The sequence below is a fragment of the Pipra filicauda genome, unplaced genomic scaffold, assembly GCF_003945595.2.
Source record: "Pipra filicauda isolate LSUMZ 115617 unplaced genomic scaffold, ASM394559v2 scaffold2_size9829703_pilon, whole genome shotgun sequence".
Lineage (NCBI taxonomy): Eukaryota > Metazoa > Chordata > Aves > Passeriformes > Pipridae > Pipra > Pipra filicauda.
The window spans coordinates 1,257,309-1,282,036 of NW_024104421.1; the positions used below are offsets into that span (position 1 = coordinate 1,257,309).

General features: G+C 38.2%; 1 protein-coding gene across 8 annotated transcripts in view; it reads left to right on the forward strand.

Moving 5' to 3' along the window:
* Positions 1-24,728, forward strand: part of SOX5 (SRY-box transcription factor 5) — a 479,309-nt gene that overhangs the window by 243,702 nt on the left and 210,879 nt on the right. For all 8 annotated transcript variants that reach the window (XM_027726598.2, XM_027726592.2, XM_027726605.2 and 5 more), the window contains one exon: positions 16,872-17,082. In XM_027726598.2, the coding sequence (XP_027582399.1) occupies positions 16,872-17,082 (211 nt within the window). The remainder of the gene's footprint in view (positions 1-16,871; positions 17,083-24,728) is intronic.

Here is a 24,728-nt window from a genome sequence, read left to right on the forward strand (position 1 = left end):
TCAGTTAGGAATTCAGGTAGAATTTCACAACATAAAGATATTATAGAATTTTTTCAGAATTAACGAAATTTGAAGATCACATAGGGTTATAAACCACCGTAGGTCCTGTAATAAAAGAAGTAAAGGTCCTGTGGAGGTAGGAAGATGACAGTCAACTCACCAAATAGGAATATTGTGAACAGGCCTTGTGCTGTAACGAAAAGCACAAAAGAGTAGATATGACAAAACAGGTCAGAACTCTTCTGAATTTTCTGTGTGTGTTTCTGAAGAAAGTCTTTGAAGATTCCTGTAAATACAGGATATTAGCATATATTATTTCCAAGAAAGAAGATGGAATTAAAAAAAAAGAACAAAACTAAAGCTCTGAGATTTTGTCAAAGCCGGTGTGAATTAAGGGACGTTAGTTTAAAATGGATGGTGGTGTTAAAACTGACTGGAGGACTTGCCCCAGGAATTGTGGTGGGCAGTGGCTCTTCATCACTGGCAAAAGATCAGCTTGTTCTGTTACAGTTTCCTTTTTTGCTTCCAGATTTATCAGTTCTCTGTCGAGTACTCTTTTGAATTGTTTTGATAAATAATTGTACTTGTGAAGGTTAATGGAGTGTCAGTCCCTTATTTACTCTCAAGTCAAATGTGGTGCATGCTAGTCAGAAGTGTAGCTCAAGCTTCATGACCAGCTGACCTCGACGCTTTAAAGTGTGGTTATAGTCAGATAAATGACTGGAAAAATGACATTAAAGGGTCCTATGTTTTCTGTCTTGCTGTGGCTTTTGGGGTCAAATTTAGTTGCATAAAAGTATGATATTTTTATTAATTGCCTATAATGCTATAACTTAACCTGGGGTTTGAAAATAAAGCTGTGTCTTCTTTTGCTTCACATCATCCCTAGTTGATAAACATTTTGCAAATGGTACTTAACTGACTGTTTTGTTGATAATATGTCTGCAAAGCACCGTCCAGTTCCTTCTTTTTTAGCTGTATTGACTTGTTGGTGCTAAGGGCAGATAAAAAAAATTAATCAATAAAGCAAACAGATAGACATGAGTCAGAAAATACATCAGGAACAAATATTTTGAATTAAGGTGACATTTTAAAGTCACTGTTCTGCTTATCCCCATACGTTGTTGGAGGTTCTCCTGTTACAGAAGCAGTACACAGATACTTTCATGTAAGCTTCTACTAATCTGTGCCAATCTCAAATTGATGGAGCCTTGCAGTCGTAAGAACAGTCAGTAATTTCCAAAGGTGTTTGTTGGCTGTCCGTTTTCCTTTTTTTTTTTTCCATAGTGTCTATATTGGATATTGTAAGAGTGTTTCTTTTCATCAGTATTTAAGCTGTTGGGGAAAAACCTAAACTACTAGTTGTTTTGAGAAATTTTTACAGCTAATTCTAGTCATATTTTATTGCGTGTTCAATGTGCCTAAGCTGAGCTCTCTGATACTAAGACTCCAAGGAGTGTTCCAAGGAAGAAAGTTTTTATTTGAGTAATAGCTGCATGACAATTAATAGACACAAAGACTTGAAATGGAGTGTGTTCAGGAAGTGAGATTTCCAGAACAGTTTAGTCTTCTGAAAAAGTGATCCTGTTTTTCACTGAAAATAACTTGTGGAGGTAAATGCAATTTGTTCATGGAGATCTTCTGAAACTCTTGCTATTCATTCAGTGTTCTGGCCAGCTCCTTTAGAAAACAAATGTGTGCTGAAATATGAAGATACATGCTGAAAATTAATATCTTAAGGGAAAAATGTTTACAAAAAGATAGTGGTTTTTGGACAGTCTCAGAAGTTCTCTATTTAGTCACTGAAAATATAACTTGTGCATTGCTGTTCTGTTCTATGGGCCTTCCTAATCCCGAGTTTTCTCCTTTGAAGGTGGTATTTTAACTGATTTGGGTAACTGTGATTTATGTATCATCTAACATTTCCACGTTACCAGCCCCTTATACAATAACAGTATCTTGTTTTGTATAGGCTAGAGGTGAATTTGAACCTACAGTGTAAATACTTCCTTATTTTATGGATCTGATTCCTAAATAATCAGTGGAGACTGATGTCGTGATAAGGTGGTGTAAAACATGGTCTAAAGACAGGACAGCTGGCAGAGTATGTGTGTGCTCCTTCCAATTTTTTTCAATTTTCCTTTGACATAAGGCCATAATGGAAGGAAGAAAGTACCATAGTGTGAATGACACAGCCATGCTTCCCAATTAATATGTGGTACTGATGAAAGAAACGAAACGGTCATACTAAAAACTATGGCTAATATTAATAGCCATGAATGTATGATGTATTACATTAACTGCTCAGGAGAGCAGTCAGTGGTCAGGGGTATTAAAAGTGGCAGCGTAGTGTCATTGTAACATCTTCTTTTGACCTGCTGTTTTCAAGAGTTTCTTTGAACCTTAAGTTGTGAGACACTAGGTAGTGTTTGAATATCAGAGATGTAATATCAAAATGTACTGAGAAAAGCTTTATATAAATGTGTAAGTGCAACCGCCAGTACTGTCAAAGATGCTGCAAGGAAGATTGGATGCCTTTCCAGAGGGACCAGTCTCCAGTGTCTTACTTTTGCCTGCTTGTACCTTGTACAATACAAATAAGGTCTCAGCATAGTTCCCATTTATAATGTCATTTGCATGTGATTTTCACTCTTACTTCACATAATTGAATCTACCCAGGCAATTTATTTTTCAAATATATTATCTCCACATACTTGTACATCTGAAGATTAAAAAAAACTTAAATCAAGAAATTTTATGTAACTCTTTTGAGTATGTTTAAATACACACACTGTAAGTGTAGACAGTCATAGACTGGAATAGAAGGGGGGAAGAAAATAAGAAAACCGCTAAAAATGTACTGTAATTTCTTTTAATGTGTATGAATATACATATATAAAAAGTGTGACTCTCACAACCAGATACCCTTTCTTTGTGTTCACCCCCTGTCTGTGCTCAAGGTCTTTAGCTGCTCAATAGGAGCTTTTTAATTATTTTTCCCTGTTTGATGTTGCTAAGTATAATGAATGGATTGCAGAGAACTTTTTGTTGGAAACCTTCTGTACATCAGCTTAGTGCTGGTAGGCACAGTGATACCTGGTTGGATCACGTCCTGAGACTCACTTTTAGTAAGCTTAAGGTCAGAAAAAGACAGATTTTGTAAAACCATGCTCTGTTAGTCAACCATTACTTCCTCATCATAAAGTAGGCTTACATTCTTTCCAGCCAAAGTGGAGAAAATTGTGTCTTTCTTATTTGGGTTGGGCAATTCTGTGGGTTTTTCAGCATCACTTCATGATGACTGAAAACTACAGGGAATACTCAGAAATCAGTGATTCAAAGAGGAGCTTGGAGAAGAAAGGCTATTTCCAGCAAAAGTTATTCATTCTCTGCTGATGGTGGGTAGTTGACTGTGACTGTAAAAGAATTGACGTTCTTTAGGTTTTTTGATTTGTCTATTTGTGAACATGATATAAAACAGTGCACAAATTTAATTGTTGAAATATATAATGCACCTAAACAGCCACAGGAAATTGATTTCTTTAACAAAATGGCATAAGAGAATGAGAGAATGAGCCGCCTTAAAGCTAATAAAGATCATTTGTATTACTCAGAATAATTTAGGTAAGTGATGAGAAAGGGGAGGAAAATTAGCATTTCTGTACGGTTTGCTTACTGTGTAATTCTTAATCAGGAGTGTCACAACATCCCTTGATATCATCTTATCACAAAGGTCTCTTCATAGTAGGCAATGTATGCTACTGACTGAAGTTTCCAGGAACAGAAGAAAGAATAACTCGTCTGCAGAGTGAGAGCAACTGTGAATCTGTCATAAATTAGAATTTACTGGGGTTTTTTGCATCACTCAGACACAGTCTAAGCTGGCTCCTGTGTGCAGGGTCTATGTGCATTTTAAAACTTGTTTAATCGCTGTTTGAATGAGCTTTAGAATGAGACTTAAATGATAAAATGACATCATGCTGCTCCCCAGAGCAGAACATAACGTTACCATTTGAGGTAACTAAGACTGAGAAGAGCAAACAGAATATTGGTTCTTGGTAACCCTTGGATGCTGAATGTGCTCTGCCTTTACTGTGCTTTGGAACCCAAGCAAGTCAGCTCACGTCATTTCCTGGCTTGCCCTATATGCAATACCACAAATTTATTTTGTGGGAATTAGTTAAACAAAATTTTGAGTAGCTCTAACATATATTATGTTTATGTGTCAGTGTTACGTGGATTGACTTTTTTCTTACTAATTTTTATTAATTATCTTGATATATTTGGCATTATCTGATCAAACACCATCCTCTGAAGTGCATAAGATCCAAATAAGTTCCATTCCTACTCTGTAAACATGTTCTGTGGAACTGACTTTCTTTGACTGTATTTACAAACTCAGAATATATATATTTCTTTTTATTTTCCATGCAGTCTTTCCTCCAAAGTTGAGAACCACTTTGTTTACACCAGAATTCCGAATTCTGTTTGACTAAAGTTGTGGAACAGTTGTTTATAGGAAGAAAATCAAGTTATAAAAGACATGAAAAGAACAGGTGAAATGAATTTTGGAGGGAAAACAGGTCTTTTAATAACTCTTAAAAAGGGTTAAACCAGTTATTGATTGGAAAAATCCTATGAATTATTGTTTATGTAGGCATTACTTAAGAAGTGTAAGAGAGTAAGTAGTAGGCAAAGTAATTGGTGAGGTCTGTAAAAAGCAAGTAAAAGAATAGAGAACTTGGATAAAAACATTACAAAAATATATGAGACAAACATTTTGAACCAAGAGAATTATTCTTTTTTAAAATTTGTATTCCAAATGTGGCATCTTATGCTGCAGTAAACTCCAGTGGAGGCAGTGGGGCTATTTCTTATGTAGCTATTCCATTTTCATAAAGTTATGTTTTCTGGCCCTTCTTGAAGATTTCAGAAGATTGCTTTCAGAAAAAAAAAAATAGTGTGATCCTAATCTCTGTGTAGGCAAAGATTATTTTGATAGTTATCATCCTGTAAGTCTAGTTGTAGTCTTTTGATAAGAAGAAGAACAAATACAAGGTAAAAGTAGATAAACAGATGTGAGATGAGAAAGCTTGTGAAAGGTATACAATGTGTAAGCAGAACATGATTATTTTAAAAGCGTAGTGGATTTTGTCACACACTTACCCTTCACAGACTCATAAAATGGTTTGGGTTGGAAGGGACCTTAAAGACCATCCAGTTCCGACTCCCTGCCTTGGGCAGGGACACCTTCACTAGACCAGGTTACTCAGAGCCCCATCCAACCTGGCCTTGAACACTGCCAGGGATGGGGCATCCACAACTTCTCTGGGTAACACATTCCACTGCCTCAGCACCCTCACAGTAAAGAATTTCTGTATATCTAAGCTAAATTTTCTTTCAGTTTGAAGTGATTACTTGTCATGGTTTGAGATAGTCCCAAAATCCAATTCCCTAGCTCCATTCCCCCTCCCACATCTCAACCTAATGTGAGATGGGTTTTTCCAGACAAAACACACCAGACTCAAAGTGGGGGAAAGGGAATATATTACAATGACTGTACAAATAAATACCATATCACATTATACACATGATCACAAACTATCTCTACCATGACATATGTATTTACAATGGATCAGATCTCTTCTCCCCTCCAAATAAAAGTCCAGGAGGGAAAGAAGGACAGATCCCTTCCAGTCTCTGAACAGCAGCATCTTCTAAGGCAGCAGGTTTCTTCTCATGCATGCAGCAGCTGTGGCTGGCTTTCTGCCAGCGTCCACGAGGGAGGTATCCAAGCCTCTCTCTCGGCCCCATCGCCTCACAACCGAGGGGTCTTCCGTGGGCTTCGTAACCCCAGACAAGGTCGTTTCACCACGTCATATCACGAAGACACAGGGGGGTCTTCGTGACGGTCTGGTATCTCTTGCAGGGCCTCTGTGCCCTGTCTCTCAGGCTGCCACCGTGGCAGCAGTGCGAGGGGGGGGAAGCCAAGGTCAACTCCCCCCTGCATTCCTCTCGGAGCTCTCTAGCTCCTTTCTACAGTGCATGTCGCACTTCAAGGCTCTTTCAAGTAAGAGTCCATCATCTTCCTCCTTCCAGGAGGTCTCAAAGGAGTTTTGGGGATCTGGTATCAGTCTTACCCCCAAGAACTCTGTAGCTCTCAGCTGCTGGCTCTCCTTTCCTCGACTCTCCTTCCAGGAGTCTCCTCTGCAGTGCTGCATGTTGCTTCTGCTGCTTCTTCAGTTCAGGTTCTTATCTCTGGCTCTCTGCCACCGTTTCTCTGGTCAGCGTCGGCTGCTGCTCTGTGCCCATGGAGAAAACATCTCCCGGCATACTACAGGCACCTAGCCCAGCTTTATGCTGTTCCAGGTCCCTGCAGCCCCCAGCCAGGGGCTGGGAGGGGGCCAGAGGCCCCAAGGGGCTCAGAGCCCCTACCTCGTGGCTCTACAACATGGCCACCTCTCCTACAACCAAACTACAACTCTTCTTTTCCGGTCTGGTTGTGGTATGTTTACATTTCTGCAGGAGCGCCCATTGGGCAGAACTTCAAAACTTCCAGGGGTTTCCACCCCTTGGGGTCTACCACTTCTCTTAGCCTCTGGGGAAAACAAGGTTCAAACCACTGCATTACTCTTTGTCCTGCCACTACAGTTCCTGATGAAGAGCCCCTTCAGATGCTAGAAGGGGCTGTGAGGTCTCCACACAACCTTCTCTTGTCCAGGCTGAACAGCCCCAAATCCCTCAGCCTGTCTTCATAGAGGAGGAGCTCTAGTCCCCTTATCAACTTTATGGCCCTCCTTCATGTAGGGTATGTGCAAGATTCCTGATATTACATGTGTGGGCTAAGATCTTAAAAAATATAAAGAACATGTAATTCCCAAACAGTTGATTGTTGGAAGTTGCATGGATTTCAGTCCAGAAGTATGCATGCATTGAGTAGTGCTTCCTTCATACAGTCTGTTGTACATCTCATTTGATTCTTCCAAGTAAAGTAACTATTAAAAAAAAAAAGAGTAATGCATTAAGTTGTTTAGAGGAGGGCAGAATGATTTGGTACAGTATGATTTTATTCAGCTTGTAGAAAGAGGCAGATATACTGAGTGTCAGAAAAAGATGGGTACCTTTTCTGAAACTCCAAAATGGCAGAGGAATTCCTTCAGTAGAAATGAGAAAGGAATTCTTAGGGCAATATACTCTGCACAGGTCTACTTCCTTCTTGTACCTTTTTGTGTAAGCTGACCTGTCAAAGCCTCCCAGTTACATAGCAACATCTGTCTCTTCCACTGTTCTGAAGTGGCTGGAAAAAAATAGGGACTGAAAGGAATATGGTTACAGTAGTCCTTTGCCTACTGTAAGCTGTCTACTTCTTGACACAGGATCCATAGGACAGCAGCACCTGTAGCAACATTTTAGAAATATGGAGAAATAAATACATTGTTATAGAAGTTTGAACAAGTGAATTACAGTACACACATTGAAGTTGCCACTGGTGGTTCAAGGAGAATAAAACCACAATATCAAAAGAAGAGGGATTACAGATTGATATAGCTGGATCAAGTAATCCAAAATCCAGCAAAAATCCAGGTCATTGATGGGAGTGAGGCACTTGGAAAACAGTAATGCTGAAAAATACTTCGGTGTCTGAAAACAAATTAGGTAATAGCTTGTCTTGTAGCAAGGCAGCAGAAAAGGCAGTAACAACATAATTGTCCTTCATAGCTCTGCTAAAGTTGTATGTGAAATAATGTGTTCAGTTCTGGCCACATTAGAGAAGTCAGAGAATTGGAGGGATTTCAGATGTAAGCAGCAAATGATTAAAGAGTTGTTGGAGCTGATTTCTGAGGGAAAACTGAAAGAGTAAACGGCTAAATATGGCCAGTAATAACAAAGTAAATATATGCTAACTGTCAAAAAAAAAGACATGGATAGTACAAACTCTAACATAGATGAAGAACAGTCCAGAGTGCTGGAAGAAGCAGCTGTATAAGAAGAGTTTTGAGTTGAAAGGAAGTGAATATGAGGCAGTGTTTCAGAGCAGTGAAGGTTTGGTGTTTTTTACTGTGTAGAATATTCATAGGGGCAATGGGAAACCTCCCTGTCTGTCTGAGACATTTTGCTAACCCAGATCAAACAAGTGGGACCACATCAGATGTGTGGGCACAACAGAGTGTGCTGTTTTGTTGCAAAGCTGCTTTTGGCACTTGGAAGAATCACTCTGCCTTAGCATGAACATGGGCTTTTGTGGGCGTAGGATGTTCTCTTTTCTTTTGTTCCCCAGTTTTTGGAGGGTGGTTTCTCTCCAGACCCAGATCCTTCAAATAAGTTTCAACACTGAGGAGGCAGTTTTAACCAAATTATATTGTCTCCAGTCTGCTCTCAGCCACTCAGCCAAAGGAATGAGGTGAAATATATCTATGCTACCAGAGAAAAGACGAAGTGATCTGACATCCCTTTCCATCTGAAAACTGTGGTGAGTCAAAATAGGAAAGCTAGGAAGCTGGGAACAGTCCTGGAGCCATTACTGGCCTATGGCATTCCTTCTGTCATATCACTGAATTCTGTTCAGATGGTCCTCTCCCCTTCTCTCAAGGAGTTAGCACAGACAATGGGTTTGTTTCATAGTAAGAAAGCTGGTGATCAAACTGTTTTTGACACTCAACATAGGTTTTCTTACACTCACAAAACCAGAGTTGTTGTATGTGGTTAGTAAGCTTGTATTTTTACAAAGATAATCGTTTTATACTGCGCTATTTCCAAACTATTAGAAGGATTTAATGTATGCTGAAGACTCTACCAAGCTGTTTTGATAAGCAGTCTTATTTTTTGTTTAGCAAGGTCTTAAGGGTGATCTTTAGTCCCTCAGGGAAGAGCTCATAAAAGTCTTAAAAGTGCTTTTGCAGAGCTTTATTTATTATTTTTAAGCATGAAGATTACTAGCATGAAGATAACAAGGCTGTTATAGTACAACATGTTCTTTGTTTTTGCAGGTTATAGCTAACATATTAGGAGTTCTCAGAATGCCAGTTTTGTTTGTTAAGTGTTTGGAGAGCAAATAGATGTAATCCTATATTGCGTTATTTTCTTAAAATGAGTTTGGCTGGAGAAAGAAGCAGTAGGAGAGATCTGGTCTGAGTATGGGTGTCAGGAATTATGTTGCTAACCACATTTACCTATTACAAAGCAGTTGTTACTATTTTACTATATTTAATATAGGATTTGCAAATTACTTTTATATGTGGGGGAACACTTCATTGCAAGAAATGGGACAAACAGGTGGGCAAAATAAGAACCAAAAATCTGTGGCGCAGAAGAAAATTTAAAAAAAAAAAAAAATCCCTGTTTGACATTCAGTAATAAAAAGGTTCTAAAATTTCACTCACAACAGTTTCTCATATGTTTTTTACTACAAACAGATCCACAGTTTGCATATAATTCTTTGATTTGTAATAAATCATGCAGAAATGGTGGGATAAGCAGTAAGAAGTACTAAACTTGTGCTGGATGTTTGGGGATGGGCTGGAATGCAGAACAACCAGAGGAGAAATGTTTGTCTTAAAGCATTGGTTATCAGATTGTGCTCTGTACTGTAGATATCTGATAATGGTCTGTTGAAGAAGCTCAGAGGGTCAACCAGTCACAATGTGCTGGTTCCAACTCTTTATTTTCAGGGACCTGTAATGAAGTCAGTGGGAATTAAATGAATATATACTATTGTGCATTTTCAGCAATCCCTCTAGACGCCTCCTTATATCTCTAGATACTTTAACTCCTTGAAGGATCTGCGCCTATGCTCTGTAAATCTCAGGATAAAGTTAGGAAACAGTGCAAAATGGATTATAAGTTATTCCTTTTGTGTGAATGCAGCTGAACAGTTTCTTGGCGGTTCATCTCCAAACCTTGGAAACGTTTGAAGCTTTCTCTTGCTCGTGCAGTTGTGTCAGCAGTGCACAGAGTCAGCAGAGTATCATGGTATTTGGAAAAAATCAAAGTACATTTCAGTGTTACTGTCAGATATTGTGGGGTGGCACTTGATATATGAGAGAGTTCCCAATTTCCGGTTTCAGGTGATTGGGCTGTGGTTCCCCACGGGGTAATGTAAGAGTAATATAAGGGCTGGGTATTTATTGCATCAATAAAAATGAAAATAAAACCGCTATGAGGCTTTTGTCCAGTAATCTCTAGGCTTTTTACATCAATTATATAAAATGGCCTAAGCAGCAGGAAGTATTTATTATTGTCTCAGTTTTACATATGGAGGAAAAAGGTAGAAGAAAGTGTCTGATGTAGCAGAGTTCATATGGCAGATAGTTGGTTTTTTTGAGCTTCTAACCATTTTCAGCCAGGTTGATAGATGTCAAACACTGGAAATACCTGTGAGTCTTCCCACTGAAACCTCTGCTAGTGTACCTTTTGCTTCATCAAAAAGAGGTCATTAATTAGACACAGCACTTGATGTCAAAAAAAAGTACAACCTGAAGGACAAGAACTATTAATGATTGCAAAAAATAAATAAAATTCCATTACCAAGCAAAGTATTAACATTTTAGAGGGAGAACCAGATGTCATCAGGATTCTATAAATCTAATAATTGGAAATACTTCCAAAATACGGGTCATGGAGTTCCAAAATACATCATCTCAGCAAAGCCAAACCAGTGTTTGTCTTCAATGTATTTTGCTTGACTGCAGCATGGTCACAGTAACAAGAAAAAGATGTGCATCTCTGTTCACTGTGTTTAGTTCACCTAATTCAAGTAAAATTCTTACTTCTCTGCCACGATGACCTCTTCAGCTGACTCTTCTGACACATTCACTGACTTCTTCACTCTCCATTGCATTTAGTTTCCTTATCATCATTAAAACCACAGTCCTAGGAAAAAAATAATCTGAATGAGGATAGCTGTTGGTTTGCATGGATTTAGTTGCAGAACCATAGCCTGTGAATGTACATCTTTCTAGGTTTGTTTACGTGACACACTTTGTCGCTTTTATCCCTCCTTGGATTATGCGTCCTCGTCGTTTCTTCGTAGCGATATATTTATCCTCTTCCACCTTTTTTCCTCTTCTGTGCCCTTCTGTAAAGTCTCTCTTTTGCTCACTGTATCCTCCACTGTTTCTTTTAAATCTCCTTGGGATCCTGTCCACCACTTATGAACAACGTGAGGGAAACCTATAGACGAAAGACCTGTTTAAATATAAGATAGATGCAAAGAGATTTTAACATGTAAGAAGAACTGTGTCCACTGGGAAGCCTTATGGGATATGTATTTCATCTTCCTGAAGGCACCAGGTTGACAGCCACCATAAACCACACAGGTTAGTGGTAATATCTGCCCTGCAGCCCCCATGACATAGAATGTAGGAAGAGAGAGTTTTCCAAATCACTTAAGTGATTTGAAAATATGATTCCTCTTGAAAGCTGATGACACTTATGCTCCTAAAGTAAGTTAATTACATTAATTAAGGCAAAGATCGTAGATGGAAGGTTAAGAAAAAATAAAAGATCAATCTTGCTTTGTGAATATTATGATGTGTCTGTTTTGTTTCTTTTAAACCTTAAAAAATACTGGAAATGTCAAGTTGTGTTTTCTCATAATTACTGGTGGGCCTCCTGTGGGCAATGGGAGTGTTTTTACAGCTTTCAGATTTTCACTTGGAGTAGCTATGCTGTTGAATCTTAAACATAGATATTAATTTCTTAAAATATTATTAGGTAAAATAAATAAATAGGAACCAGTACTAAACTGCTTGAGAATAATTTGTCTTCAGAAGTGTGAAGTATTCTGTTTTCTGATTATCTCTTATGTCATACTGTTATTAGCTTCCTGGTCACTATGGAGACTATAAAATAGATAGACCTACATGTCTAATGTAGAAAGCAGAGAAAAAATATTACCCTTGTGTCTTCTTTACACATTCTAAAAGAATGAAGTATGGGCAAAATTCCAACTTTGAAAAAAAGAACCTGTTAGGTTGCTTTTAGGATCACAGGCTTTTTAAAATCAGACAATATCAGCGCTTGTTTTAAAGACACAAGTATTTTATTCCAGGTGTTTTTGGCCGCAAACCCAGAAGATTCTCATGATATTTTTTTTTTTATTTTTTTTCCCCCTGCAGATGCAACCTCCTTTCATACCATATGGTGGTAATTAACAGTTTCAGACTTAGTTTTGAGTTTTCTTCTGCTTCAATTCTTGGTTGGTTTGGGACAAAATTTTAATGTCATGGAAGGGTTTTCTGTCTGAGTTTAATTGCAGACAGGAATAATGTCTAGATGAAGAAGGAGAAGATGAGATCTATTTAGAGCACTAAGAGATATTTTGGAAATCTCACCACGTACAACCTGTTTCTTTTCATTAAGCCTTTCACTGTCCCTCCGTAGAACTGAAACAGGCCTTGCTTGGACCCTGGAAACAGAAAGAGACAATTTGAAAGATACAGTTGGAATGAATAGTTTCTTTTAACAGCAAAATGTTTGCGCTTTTTATGAGAGCAAGGGTAACATTGTGTAATCTTCAAAAAAGATATTGCTCAGTGAGGATAAGTCCATTGTCCAGTGACACGACTTTTCCTGTCAATCACAAAGGTGACAAGGGGGCTAGATTAAGTAAAGCTTGCCCAAGATTAACAAAGGAAGATTATTGACCTCATCCTGAAAGGGCAGAAGCCTGTTTTATCATTAAACCTTGGAAGAGGTATTTCCTCCATAGGTGGAAAGCTGTTTGGCAATATCGAGGCAACTTTCTTGTAAATGAATGAATCTTCCTGTGGATTCTAGCTTGGAACAGAAGCAGAAGACGAGAAACGAGGGCCAGTCCCTTTTTTTGTTGCTGTTGTTGCTGGGGGGAAGAAGGGCCTAGAGTGTTTGCTCCAGCACGATCTGTGTAAGGTCCTTGTCTGCCTTTCCGAAGTGGGAAAAGCAAGAAGCAGCAGCATCAGGTGTTGGTGAGTACAATCCCAGCTCAGAGTTGGAGGAAATGTTGTGCCAGCACACATTAGCAGAGCAATTCGCAATGCAAATGAACAATAGAGCCCCGTCCACCAAGCAGCTGCTAACTGCATAAAACTGTTACCAGGATTAACAGTGCCAGAGGCTGGAATGTAATCAAACTTGAACAGGTGAAATGGTTACGCAGCGGAGAGAGACTGTTTTACAGTAAAAGCGTGGTTTTCCACTGTTTTGGTGGCTGATAGATCTTGTGTGTGGCTTGATGGATTTAATTTTAAAATGTCATTAGTAGATATTTATGTTCTTTAATACCCCTCCTTACAGTGTTGTTGCTTTTCTCTCAGTTAAACTGAAAAAACGTCATGTCGATTTGTCCTTTTAGAAAAGGAACCTGCTAAATCTCGCTTGTTGGGAGGGAACTTCCTTCTCAGGGGATTAATTTTAAACTGTTGCTGACTTATCTTTCTTGCCATTAAGGATTTCTCTGAGTGTTTTCAAGGGGCTAGTTAAGCTCTCACATGCAGTATCAGAGGATTTTCTTTACTAGAAGTTTTTTAGCTTTATACAACCATTGACACAAGCAGGTTTTATGTGGAAGGACGCTTTCTTCCTACGTGCTAGAAGTAAAAATCCAGACCCACTTTCTCCAGTAACGGCATAAGAAAGAGCAAAATCAAACAGAGGGATGTAAAGCGAAAGCCAAGATAACAGTTGCACGTTTTCAGGTTGTTGTTCTGAATGACAGAATAAAAAGATCATGGACAAGTGGGGAAGACAGATTCTCGAGCTGGTGTGCTAGAGGATACATGTTGAACTGTCATCAACAGCAGAAGCTGATGTGTGCGCTCATCCGCTGGTATGGAAGGGAGAGGATCCCTCTTAGATTGCAAATCACGCAATGAATGTGTGATTGCTACAGATCTTTTTGAATGAATAATTCACTGGTGTACTGTAATTTAGCCCACTGAGATGTGATTGCAGCTGTTCCCCTACTGTATATGTGTTTTGATTAAGTGGAGTGTATCTTAAACCCCACAAGTGTATAAATAGCTCACGTATGTGATGTGCAAACACTGCATACATGCACACCTAACGAGAGCAGTCAAAGGAAACATTTTTATTTTGGGGATGATTGCTTAGTTGTGCATTTTAGTATATAATTTACCTTTTAAAAAAATCTGTGTAGAACACTTCCCTTTCCTTTTTTAGTTCAGCTGTGAAGTCTTTTTAACTGTGGTACTATATAAAGGCTTTTAGCCAACATTGTGGTAGGAGAGTGTCTCTGTTATTAATGAGTTTATCATTCCAAAACCTTTGCAATATAAGAAATTACTTCTTTTGTGCCTGTTTTACAGATAGGAAACCAAAATGCAGAAACAAAAGTGACTTTTACCATGGTTTCACTGAACATTTGAAAAAATTAGGAGTTGAGCATCCAGAAGTCCTTTCATGATGCTTTGCCCGCAGACAACTGCCTTGACCTCTCCCCCTCACAATTCCTTTTCCCCAGAAAGTGAGGCAGAGAAATTTTAGTAGTTTTGAAAATGCTCGTGAGTTCCATTTGAAAGCCAAGCAATTTGTGTTTTTGAAAATCATCTGATACTGCTTTACATAATAGTGTGTACTTATGCTGCTTCTCTTATAACAAACTGGCTGTATACACAGAATATGTTTGTACATAAAAAAACCCGCTTGCATGCACCTAAATTGTACATGAAAACAGCAGTGATGACACCTGAGGTTTAGGCAGCTGTTACAAGTACTTTGTGTCTGTGACCAGTGTGTGACATGCAGAAACACGAGTGAATGTCTTTGGGGCATGCTTTGGATTAAAACAAGAAATTAGTTCCTGGTAAAATGAGGAACAGTACTGTTCCTGTATATAATTGATGGTACAAGTAGATTTAAGAACTATAACTAATGATGATATTTGGCTTCTCTGATTCAAAGTGTGAATAAGAAAGCAGCTTTCAAGATACTTCCTCTTTTGGCCTTGTGTGTAGGAAAAAACTGCCACTTGGTGATAATAGGTTTGAATCTTAGATAAAATCTGAACTGATGCTGAAGTTAACTATTTGCCTTGTCTAAATTGGTGTTAAAAACCAGTTTTTTCAGATCTGTATATATGGGGAAAAAAATTGCATTTGGCTTCAATTAATTTTTGAAGTCTGGTGTCAGGAACTTGTAATTTTCCGTGTGCAAAATAAAAATGGAGGGAGCTGCAAGAAAAAAAAAAAGGAAAAAAAGGAGCATTTCTGTTGACTAGAGTTGGAAAATTTTTTAGGGCTTGGTCAAAAGCTCATTGACGTCAGTAGAAAGTCTCTCATTAACAGCACTGGGTTTGGCTTTTGGGGCATATGATGGCCCAGATTGTAATCTCAGTTAAATCCGATTCTCTTAGGGAATTTATTCACTAGTATAACACATTCAAGCTGCTCAAAACTATTCGCATTAAAAGTTTTCTTAAGCAAAGGTAATCTTTTTGCCACAACAAAGTGGTCTGTGAAAACAAATATATTCTCTATTGCGTATCTCCCGTGTAGCTTTATTCAGATTTTATTGAGATAGTTTTTAGCAATTTATGTTCTATTTACAAAAATATACTTTTTTCTCCTGAAATACTGTGGTTTATTAGAGCAGAGACATAAAAAATTGCTCAGAAAAAAATTATTATTATACGAATCACTAAAAACTGTGTGCATGTGTATATATATTTATGTCACTTTCATACCCTATAAAATGAAAACAATTTAAAAATTATTACGACTTTTTCGGACAAGTCTGTAACTCAGCTCACGAGTTGATCCAGTGGCTTTTTTAGAAATAATATTCATTGAACATCTGGAGTACAAAAGTGTAAGGAAATAAGATAGTGAAAAAAATACCTGGAAAATCAGATCAAAGTAAAAACTATACACGTTTATAGCATTATGTTTTATGCAGTGTATGTACTCTGCAGCAAGCTGTGTTTGGAGACATTGACCTAAGTTTTGCAGGTAGATATGGCATATGTTAGCAGAGGAAGAAATGGGTTTGAGAGATGTGTAAGAAGGGTGAGGTATAACAGAGACATAAAAGGAAAAGGAATATGTGCAGAGAACATTGTTTTATGTTGGAGGAGGCGTGGATTAGAAGGCTCTCACGTTAATGAAGGCAAGTTTGAAGATGCTGGACCCAGTTTTGCTTTCCATTAAAATTAATGAGTAGACCTCTGTGGACTCTCACGTGAGGAGGGTTGTGCGTATGTTCCGGGAAGTCACAGAGTTTTGCCATTGTGCTGCCAGTGAAAGTCATTAGGACCACCTTTGTGAAAAATACTGTCTCTATGAGAAATGAAGGTTTGAGGCAGAAGAGGAGAATAGAAAGAGAATTAGAAAGCAGAAAGAAATTGCTTCATCCTTTATAGATGGGAAAACTGCTTGAACTGTGATTTAAAATAAGTCATATGGCGAAGGGCATTTAGTATTTGGTTACTATTTTATTTCTTACAACAACTAGCCATCAAGGCATTAAGTACTTTATAAAGTCAGGAAATTAATGGTCCTTGTAAAAATTGAAGGTTTTTTTTTAGAAGGAAAGCTGTAAAAGAACAAACAATTAAAGGTAATCAATACCATTGTTATTAGGAGACCTATGAGTACAACACTTCTCAATTAGGGAAAAACTGTATTTTATGTTTCTCTCTTGCAAGCTGATCTTTGTTCACTCCAGCCTGTAATCTTGGTTTATGCTTTATGGGAAGGCTTTGTTCTGGGTGTTTTTGAAGCATTGCATGCCTTTTTAAAGGTTTCAACAGAAGAACAAACAGCAATGCATTCAAAGCACAAAGGATTGTTCTTTCTTTCTTTCTTTCCGTCTTTGTTTTTTTTCTTCTTCTTTAAGAAAAGAAAGAAATATTTCATCTTGTTTTTCTCCCCTTTCAGGAAGTTGATGGCAATAAAGTGATGTCTTCATTTGCCCCGCACAACTCATCTACCTCACCCTTGAAGGCAGAAGAAGGTGGGCGTCAGAGTGGAGAATCATTGTCCAGCACAGCCCTGGGAACCCCGGAAAGGCGCAAAGGGAGCCTAGCGGATGTTGTAGACACCCTTAAGCAAAGAAAAATGGAAGAGCTCATCAAAAACGAGCCAGAAGGTAAGGCCTGGGAAACTGGCCAAAATTTTCTGTTTTCTTTTCTTTTCTCCAGATTCCTTTGGATATGTATACTTTTTAATCTTCCAATTTTCTGCTCTGTTTGCTTTTCCTTGCTAGCAAAATTGAAGTAAAAATCTCATAGGTCTTGTCTACGTTAGAGATAAATTTCAGCAATATCCCATCATAGCTAACATTTTTAGCTTTTCCCAAATTAGAATCTAGTGGTCTTTTTGTCACAGTTGCAATAGACACAGCTCCTCAACTTGGGTGCAGTGAACCAATTTGAATTGCCTGGGGGCTTTTACTCCACTGCTTCCCTCTCCCCCGTTTCTAGAGCTAAAAGCAGTGTTATCAGGAGTGTCAGTGGTTTTTTGTGAAATTATCTAGTGGGCATGTCATTATTTGAAAGGTAAGAAATTAAACTGGGAATTCATGAAAGCTTTTGTGTGGAACAAATCATCCTCTATTTATCTGTAGTGCAGGTGCTATACAAACACAGTACAGGCTTTCTCTGCATTATTTTTGGCCAGCAAGTTTCAGCCTTGGCATGTTGGTAATAATTTCTGGAGAACTGGTTTCTTCTTGAGACTGTATGTCCAGTCGGTGATGATGCCACTTGTGTTCTGGAGGCTGAGACTTAGACCAACTATCTCACCTCTGAGAAGCCACAGAGCAACTTTCCTTTAAGCAAGATTTTAATTTTTGCTTTTTTGGGGCAGAGTCAAAGCCCTGACTGGAAGATGAAGTTCTCACTACATTCTCCATAGGTATCTAGCACGCTTTCCAGATTTTTGGGGCGCTGTGAGGCAGTTGTGAGAACATAGCAAGCCTTCCTCCCTAGGGTACAGTAACAAGACTCTATTTTCATTTACACTCACCTATCCTGCTGTGAAAATGTATTTCAAATGTTTAAAAGCATGGCCCTCAGAGCTCCCCTCAGTGTGGAAGTATGAATTGACAGTACCTACAAGAAAATTTTAGGACAACCTGAATACTGGAATGAAAATATGGATGCAAACACAAGCACATTGTCACGTACACAAGCATGACAGGATTGTAAATGAGTCTTTTCTTGACTGGAGCACACAGGGTCTGCTGGGAAACAAATTCTTTGTCTAAGCATTTTTTTGAATGTTACTTATATTGTTTCTTTTGCATTTACATTGACTTAATAGTCAGTACCATAACATACCTTGTACCTTTGGATGGAAAAGACTTTGGGGGGGGGTGGGAAGGAGACCAGGCTTTTATCTGAGAGAGAGAGGAAAGAACAGGGGGTTCTGGGCAATGTATAAATACTCTGTTGAGTATGAGATTTCACAAGCTCCATTAGGGAAAGGCCACAGATAGACATGAGAATGGTTACAGAGCTTGTGCATTATCTCAGCTCCACTAAAATGAAAATATACAGTACAAACAAAAGATCTACAGCTTTGTGAAGAGATTGGGAGAGAGAGGAGGGGGAGCAACTGAATGTTGGGCTTTGCAAATGCATGCAACAAAAAATCTTTTCTTCCCTCTAGCCATTGTTCTATTGTCTTTCAAAGGCCATTAAATTGAACAGCAGGTTGTGATGAAAATTTCATTAAGCCCTAGTTAAATCATTATGAGGGTGCCATATTCACGTATCTGCTTACTCCCCATCCAGGAAAAAATGAATAGGAAAGAGTTGAGCTTTTTTTCCCTTTCTCCTTAAAAGCGAACTAACAAAAGTTCAGAAGTTAGAAGAGAATGGGAAATGGGACACGAAACAAAAGGAGGCCAGAGAGGTGAGCTGGCTAGGAAGAAAATTAGACTTGCATAAGAGCATTGAAAGGTGGTGAGGGACAAATACATCATTTTGACAAGTCTCCCTCCCCCTTCCCTTCAGCCAACATGATTGTTTTTAGAGTGGCTAATTAAAAAATATATATTTCTGGGTGCAGATGGCAAGACTGTTCTTAGAGATCCTCCACAAATACGAGTCTTTTTCCCTAAATGAGGTATGTACTGATACAAGCACAATGTCTCTCTGTTTGAACTCCAGCAGAAAATTATTGTCATGTCTTCTTCATGTAGTCCTAAAGTAAAGTTGTCAGTCATCACTGGTTGCTAGTCAGGTAATTAGCATATTAATGAATTTCCCCATGAATAAGATGTTACAAGTGGGAATCTTTGATAGTACATGTAGGTAACAATTCAGCAATTTGCGATCACTGTGTATTTCAGTGATAATTTTTAGTCTTGCTAGTTCGTGGAGCTTTGTAAGATGAAGACCAAGAATCTTGGTTAAGCTTTGCTGTATTATGTCAACAACAATAATATAATACTTTATTTTCCTTTGGGAAGAAAGGGAAACATTTGCACCAGTAGTTGAGGTTTAATTAAATCAATTTCCTGTGAATCTTTCAAAGACCAGATATGAGCTAGATTCCCATTTCTCTATGTACTCAAAAGTTTATATATTATTTAACTTGTACAATGGGCTGTGTTTGCTCTCTTTTTATTGTTTGAAATTGTCTTCTGCATTACTGTGGGAAACGTGCTTTTCAAGCATTCTTTCAAATGGCCTGTTTCTTCAAAATCTGAAAAAAAGAGACAACTTTAGGTCTCGATCCTTGTATCAGTTAGGGAAAGGAATTCTCTTTTCTGAAACTGGTTTTGAGGATGAGTGAGATATTCCAAAATACTGATAACAGGTTTGACTGTTTTTAATCTTTTAATCTTTATTGATACTGGCAGAGGTTTTCTTAAATTATGTTAGAAAATAAAAATAAAAAATTAGTAAATTTTGTCAGTAAAGGACAAGGATTTTTACATTGCTGCTAAACTACTGCTCAGAGTGCACAAATGCACACATGTATGTATGCATAATATAAACACATACATGTACTCACACATGAGCTGACAAGGGAGGCATCACTCTTCATATAAATGGTGATTTCCATGTAGATTTGTTGTATATATGCCTTTGGTTAATATGCCCTGCAGGAAACCATGCTACCTACTGTCCCAAAGCCTGTCACTTCCCTTTCCTCCTTGGATTATGTGTATGAGTTTTGGTTTTATTTTTGTTTTGTTTTCATAGGGGTTTATACTTAGCTCTAAAGCTCCATGCTCTTTTTTTTTTTTTTCCACCTCTAAACTTGCCTTTTTACCCTTGCTGTATGAAAGTATGTGATTGACAATGAGTCATGCTGACACAGAGACATGGAGTGTTTCAGGGAATCTAAAACTTGTGGAATTTTACTCATTACTAATACAGTGCTCATTTTTATTCTCTCAAATTCTGTGGAAAATCCTTATATGCAGCTTTAGTATTAGGCCCCCAAAGGCATAAACCTATTACTGAAGTCACACAATGTTATTTTACATGAAACATTCTGTCCTTTCTAACTTGAACTTCAGAAGAGGAGTCAGCCCCCTTTTATTCTTGGTATACAATAATGAAGATAATGGAGTGGGTTTGGAGAAGCCTTATACACTGTGACAGACCTCAAGCCCTTGCCCTGAGGGTCGTCTGCCGACCACAGGATTCCTTTTGCAGCTCAAATCATTAGGCGAATGAGATACAGGCATGTTTTTCTTCTGTTTTCTTCAGGCATCAGGGGATGGCAGAGACTCTCTGTCTGTCTGTTCTCCTCATTTGTAGAAATGAAATGGAAATCTCTTTGAAGTCACTGAGCTTGACACAAGTTTGTGAAAGCAAAGACCAAAGCAACCACTTAGGTTTTTCTTGCACTATTAACGGGATTGGATTGCTGTATTTTAATTTATGGCCTCTGCTTGTGGAAAATTAAATCTCTGAAATCTGTGTAGCCTTTCCCCTAAACGTATGGCTTGGCTTCTGGAAAAGAAATAGGCAAACAAGTAAATTCTGTCCTATTTTTAGAATAAGCCAGAGTACTCTTTGGCTCTTTACGTATCCTAACCTCTAATTAAGAATCAATCTTCTTTTTCTATTTTGCCAGTATATATTTGTACCTGATTATGTATCTGTTTATCTTTAAAACGTACATAGTGAGTCTTCTGAGGCCAAATCCATATTATTGTACACAGTTTGTGGGAATTCTGGATAAAAAGGATCCTATGGGCATCTGTGTGACCACAGAGACTGCACATATGAGCATCTGCACATGTGGGTGCAGTCAGTCATCTGCATGGCTCGTTCTTCTGTGTTAAGAACCTCTGAAACTCAGTTCAGCTGGGCTGTTTAAATGAATACTTTGAATTTTCTATAAATACATGTACACACTTATATCTGTATATATTTAGATATAAATATATATAAACATGCACACACAAGAATTATATATATATATATATATAGTGTTTCATATTTTTCCTACTCCAAAATTTCAATCTTAGGTCTTCTGAGTAGGAACAATTAATCTCAACTGTTTAGTAAGAAGGTAATATGTGTGTTTGCAGTGCTTTAACAGGCAATGTGAGTACTGGAGCCTCATGTATTATGATATGCAGCAATACTATAAGTAATTACTTGTCAGAAAAAAAGGGATGAGAAAGGCCTCTTGGGCGTGATTTTTGTCTTCTGAATGTCTCCCAAAGGCTATTTGTATTTGATGTTTAAGTTTACATTATAAATCACAACACCTGTTCATGTACTAATTTAAATGACTGTTGTTTAAGCAGTTCTGTAGACTATAAAAGTGAACTGTGCTGAATTCAGGCTCTCTAGTTGAAATAAGATCCCAGAATACCTCCTAATATTATCAAACTTTTAATCAACATATCTTGTAAAGAAATCAAGAGGTCTCCCTCTTCTTAAGACATAAATTCCAAAGCAGGCCATTAATGGGCATAGGAAGGGTGGCCTTTGAAATGCAAACTCTTTTAAAAATCACATCTGATGAGATGGGAAGAAATAAAGTGCACAGATTCGGGGAAAGCCTAAGGATACTGTAATTGGTTGGGGTTTGAAATTCTTTTATTTGGTTCTTCACTGTCCCTTTGACAGAGTACGTGTTGAAGAGGCTTTGTAATGCTTTTCCACTGAAGGACAAACAAGGATACTTGGCAATTGAGTACTTTTTTAAGTTTTGTTCGTACGCTCCTGCTGCTGTGGAAGGATGGTTCGGGTGCCTTGTGGTTCCATGTTCATCCCTGAAGTCTGTCACCAGAAAATGTGTCTTGTCTTGTAGAGCAAGCCAGCGTCAAACTTCCATGCACTTGTTTCAAAGACTCTACCATATGGAAATATGCCTTCATATACTGCTGATACAAATAAAAAATAATTAAAAAATTTTTTAAGATGAGGCTTATGAAATAGGCCTGTGTGAAGAGAAGGCACTGTTAAATACTGTAGTAGCTTAAGCCTTTATTAACAAGTGCTTTAACTCCATAACAGAGGTAGGCTAGTTTGAAGCCCTGCCAGCTCTGACTTGCTCAAAGTGAAGTTTATTCATTTGTCGCCTTCAGTTTTTAAGTGTTTTCCTTCCTAACAGTTTACCCCGATAGTCACGGTTTATTTCAACGGACGTTTTCAAAATTTGCTTAGATTCCCTTCCAAGTCTCTCTTGCTTGCATCCTCAAAGGTTTGTAGCTTTTGGATTTTTCTTTTCTCTTTTGATAAAGGCATCAGAGGTGCTGATACAGCATCTTAAACATAGAAGAAAGCATTATGGTCAAGTGAGATAGAGGAAATTTGTGCTTTTGGAGAGAAGATGCAGTCCCTCTCCCCCTCCCTGTTTTAGAATGAAAGTCTTCTCTGATGAATCTCTATAATTAAAATTTCTTTCTGGGCTATGTTCGCTCCGTAATATTGGACAAGCAGGAGCCAAATCAAAATGCTTTATTTTTTCACTTCCCATCTTCAACAGTGTAGCATATAAGTGGTTCACCGACACAAAAATAATTATTTGGGCTCCTGTCTGCCCCTTATTCCCCAGGTATAGCCAGACTCTTCACTAGCCTTGATTCGTTTCAATAGGGGTTTTCAAAACTTGCTGTCACTCTTGCCCCCACACCATTTTGATGTGCCTGTTTTTCCCCTGATGTATTCTAGCTAGGTCAGTTTGCCTTCATTTTTTGTGCTCTCTCTCGTTCTCTTTTATTTTTTTTTTAATTTTTTTTTTTTTTTTTAATTTCCCCCTCCCCTGGAAAAGCCATTAGCTTTCTGAGCTTCATTTCAGCCCTTGGATAACGGCTGGAGAAACCTCTGACACAGACTGTAATATACAAATATACATGAGGGAGTGTGCCAGCTCCTTCTGTACGCTCGTGTGCCGCAGCTTTTGGAGATGTCATTTATTCAAGAGTGAAGAGCGAGCCACCTGTTTCTCGGGCCTCTTGTCCCTCATATTAAAGGTTCAAGCCCTTGCTGAATAGTAACATCTTAATCTGGGCAACATACACAACATTTAGCCAAAACCTATTTGTCGAGCTAGCAGGATTTGTGGGATTTTTTTTTCCCCTCTCTCTTACCCCCGAGGCGCTTGTCACGACCGTGCATATTAAAATTAATCAGACCTCCCAGGCTTGTGTGACTGTGTGGTTTAACATGAAGAAGTGGATATCAAGCATTTGCCCTAATTAAATAGGCCTGCTTGGTTTTGTTCTAGTGGATGCTTGGTCTTTTTTTTAATAAGAGCTGCTTATGGAGGAGGCACGGCCAGCTCTAGAGTTAGTGGAGAGCTCACTTCAAAGTTTTGCCCACCACCTGCGCCCAGGATGCTGAGACCTGAAGGGCTCCCTACGTTCTTTCTTAACAGCACAATTTGTGGGAAGTAAGCGGAGGGGGAAGGGGAAAATACGGCCAAATGAGTGAGGGAGCGATCAGGGAAGGAGAGGCGAGGAGCTGGGATAAGCAAGCATGTGGATTGGCTTTTTGAAGTTGATTAAGATGACCTGTCATCCTGTCTGATTAGCTTTAGATCTCAGTCTGTGCCATGAGCTATTCACAAGGCTGTCTTGTGTCTTCTGTTTACCAGAAGCAAGGGAAAGCCTCTAGTATGGCAAGGAGCAACATTTGCAGCAACTCCCACTTGCTTGTTTAGCTAATGAAGTAGCCTTGTAAAAACACTCTGAAGTTTGAAGCTGTTGCTTACTTTTATTAGTTATGTGTATGTTTAACGTTGATATTTTTAAGGTGGTTTGCTGGTTTTACACAACTATATACATCTCCTGCGTTGTACATAAGCTGTACTGGCAAGATATAATTCCTTTCATCATCTTTTCTTCTCTTACAATTCAGTTGTATTGTGGTTTCTGTGCTGCCTCAGGAGAAAACATGCTATATGTGTGTGATTTCTATACTGTAATGTATAGTTTCAAAAAGTGCTCAAAAAACAAGTGAAGAGTTGGGAGCTCTCCACCCTAAACACACTGAAACCTGTTAAATAGTAATTAAGGACTGATACCATTTAGCAATTCAACAAGTTAATTTTAGCCAAAAAATAGTAGAAAATTTGGAACAGTCAACATTTTTAGACAAAATGTTTCATTGGAAATGATATTTTTTGTTTTTAAATGTTTAAGATGATTAATCTGAAAGAGAAATGAAAACATTTCAATTAGGATTAAATAAAATATTTTGGGTCAGGTGGAAACAGCTTTTCCCCTGACTTGGTTTGGCAGCTGAAATGAAAAAAAAAAAAATGCAAAATAGTCAAATAAAAATGAGCTGCAAAACCTGGTGAGGTTCTGAG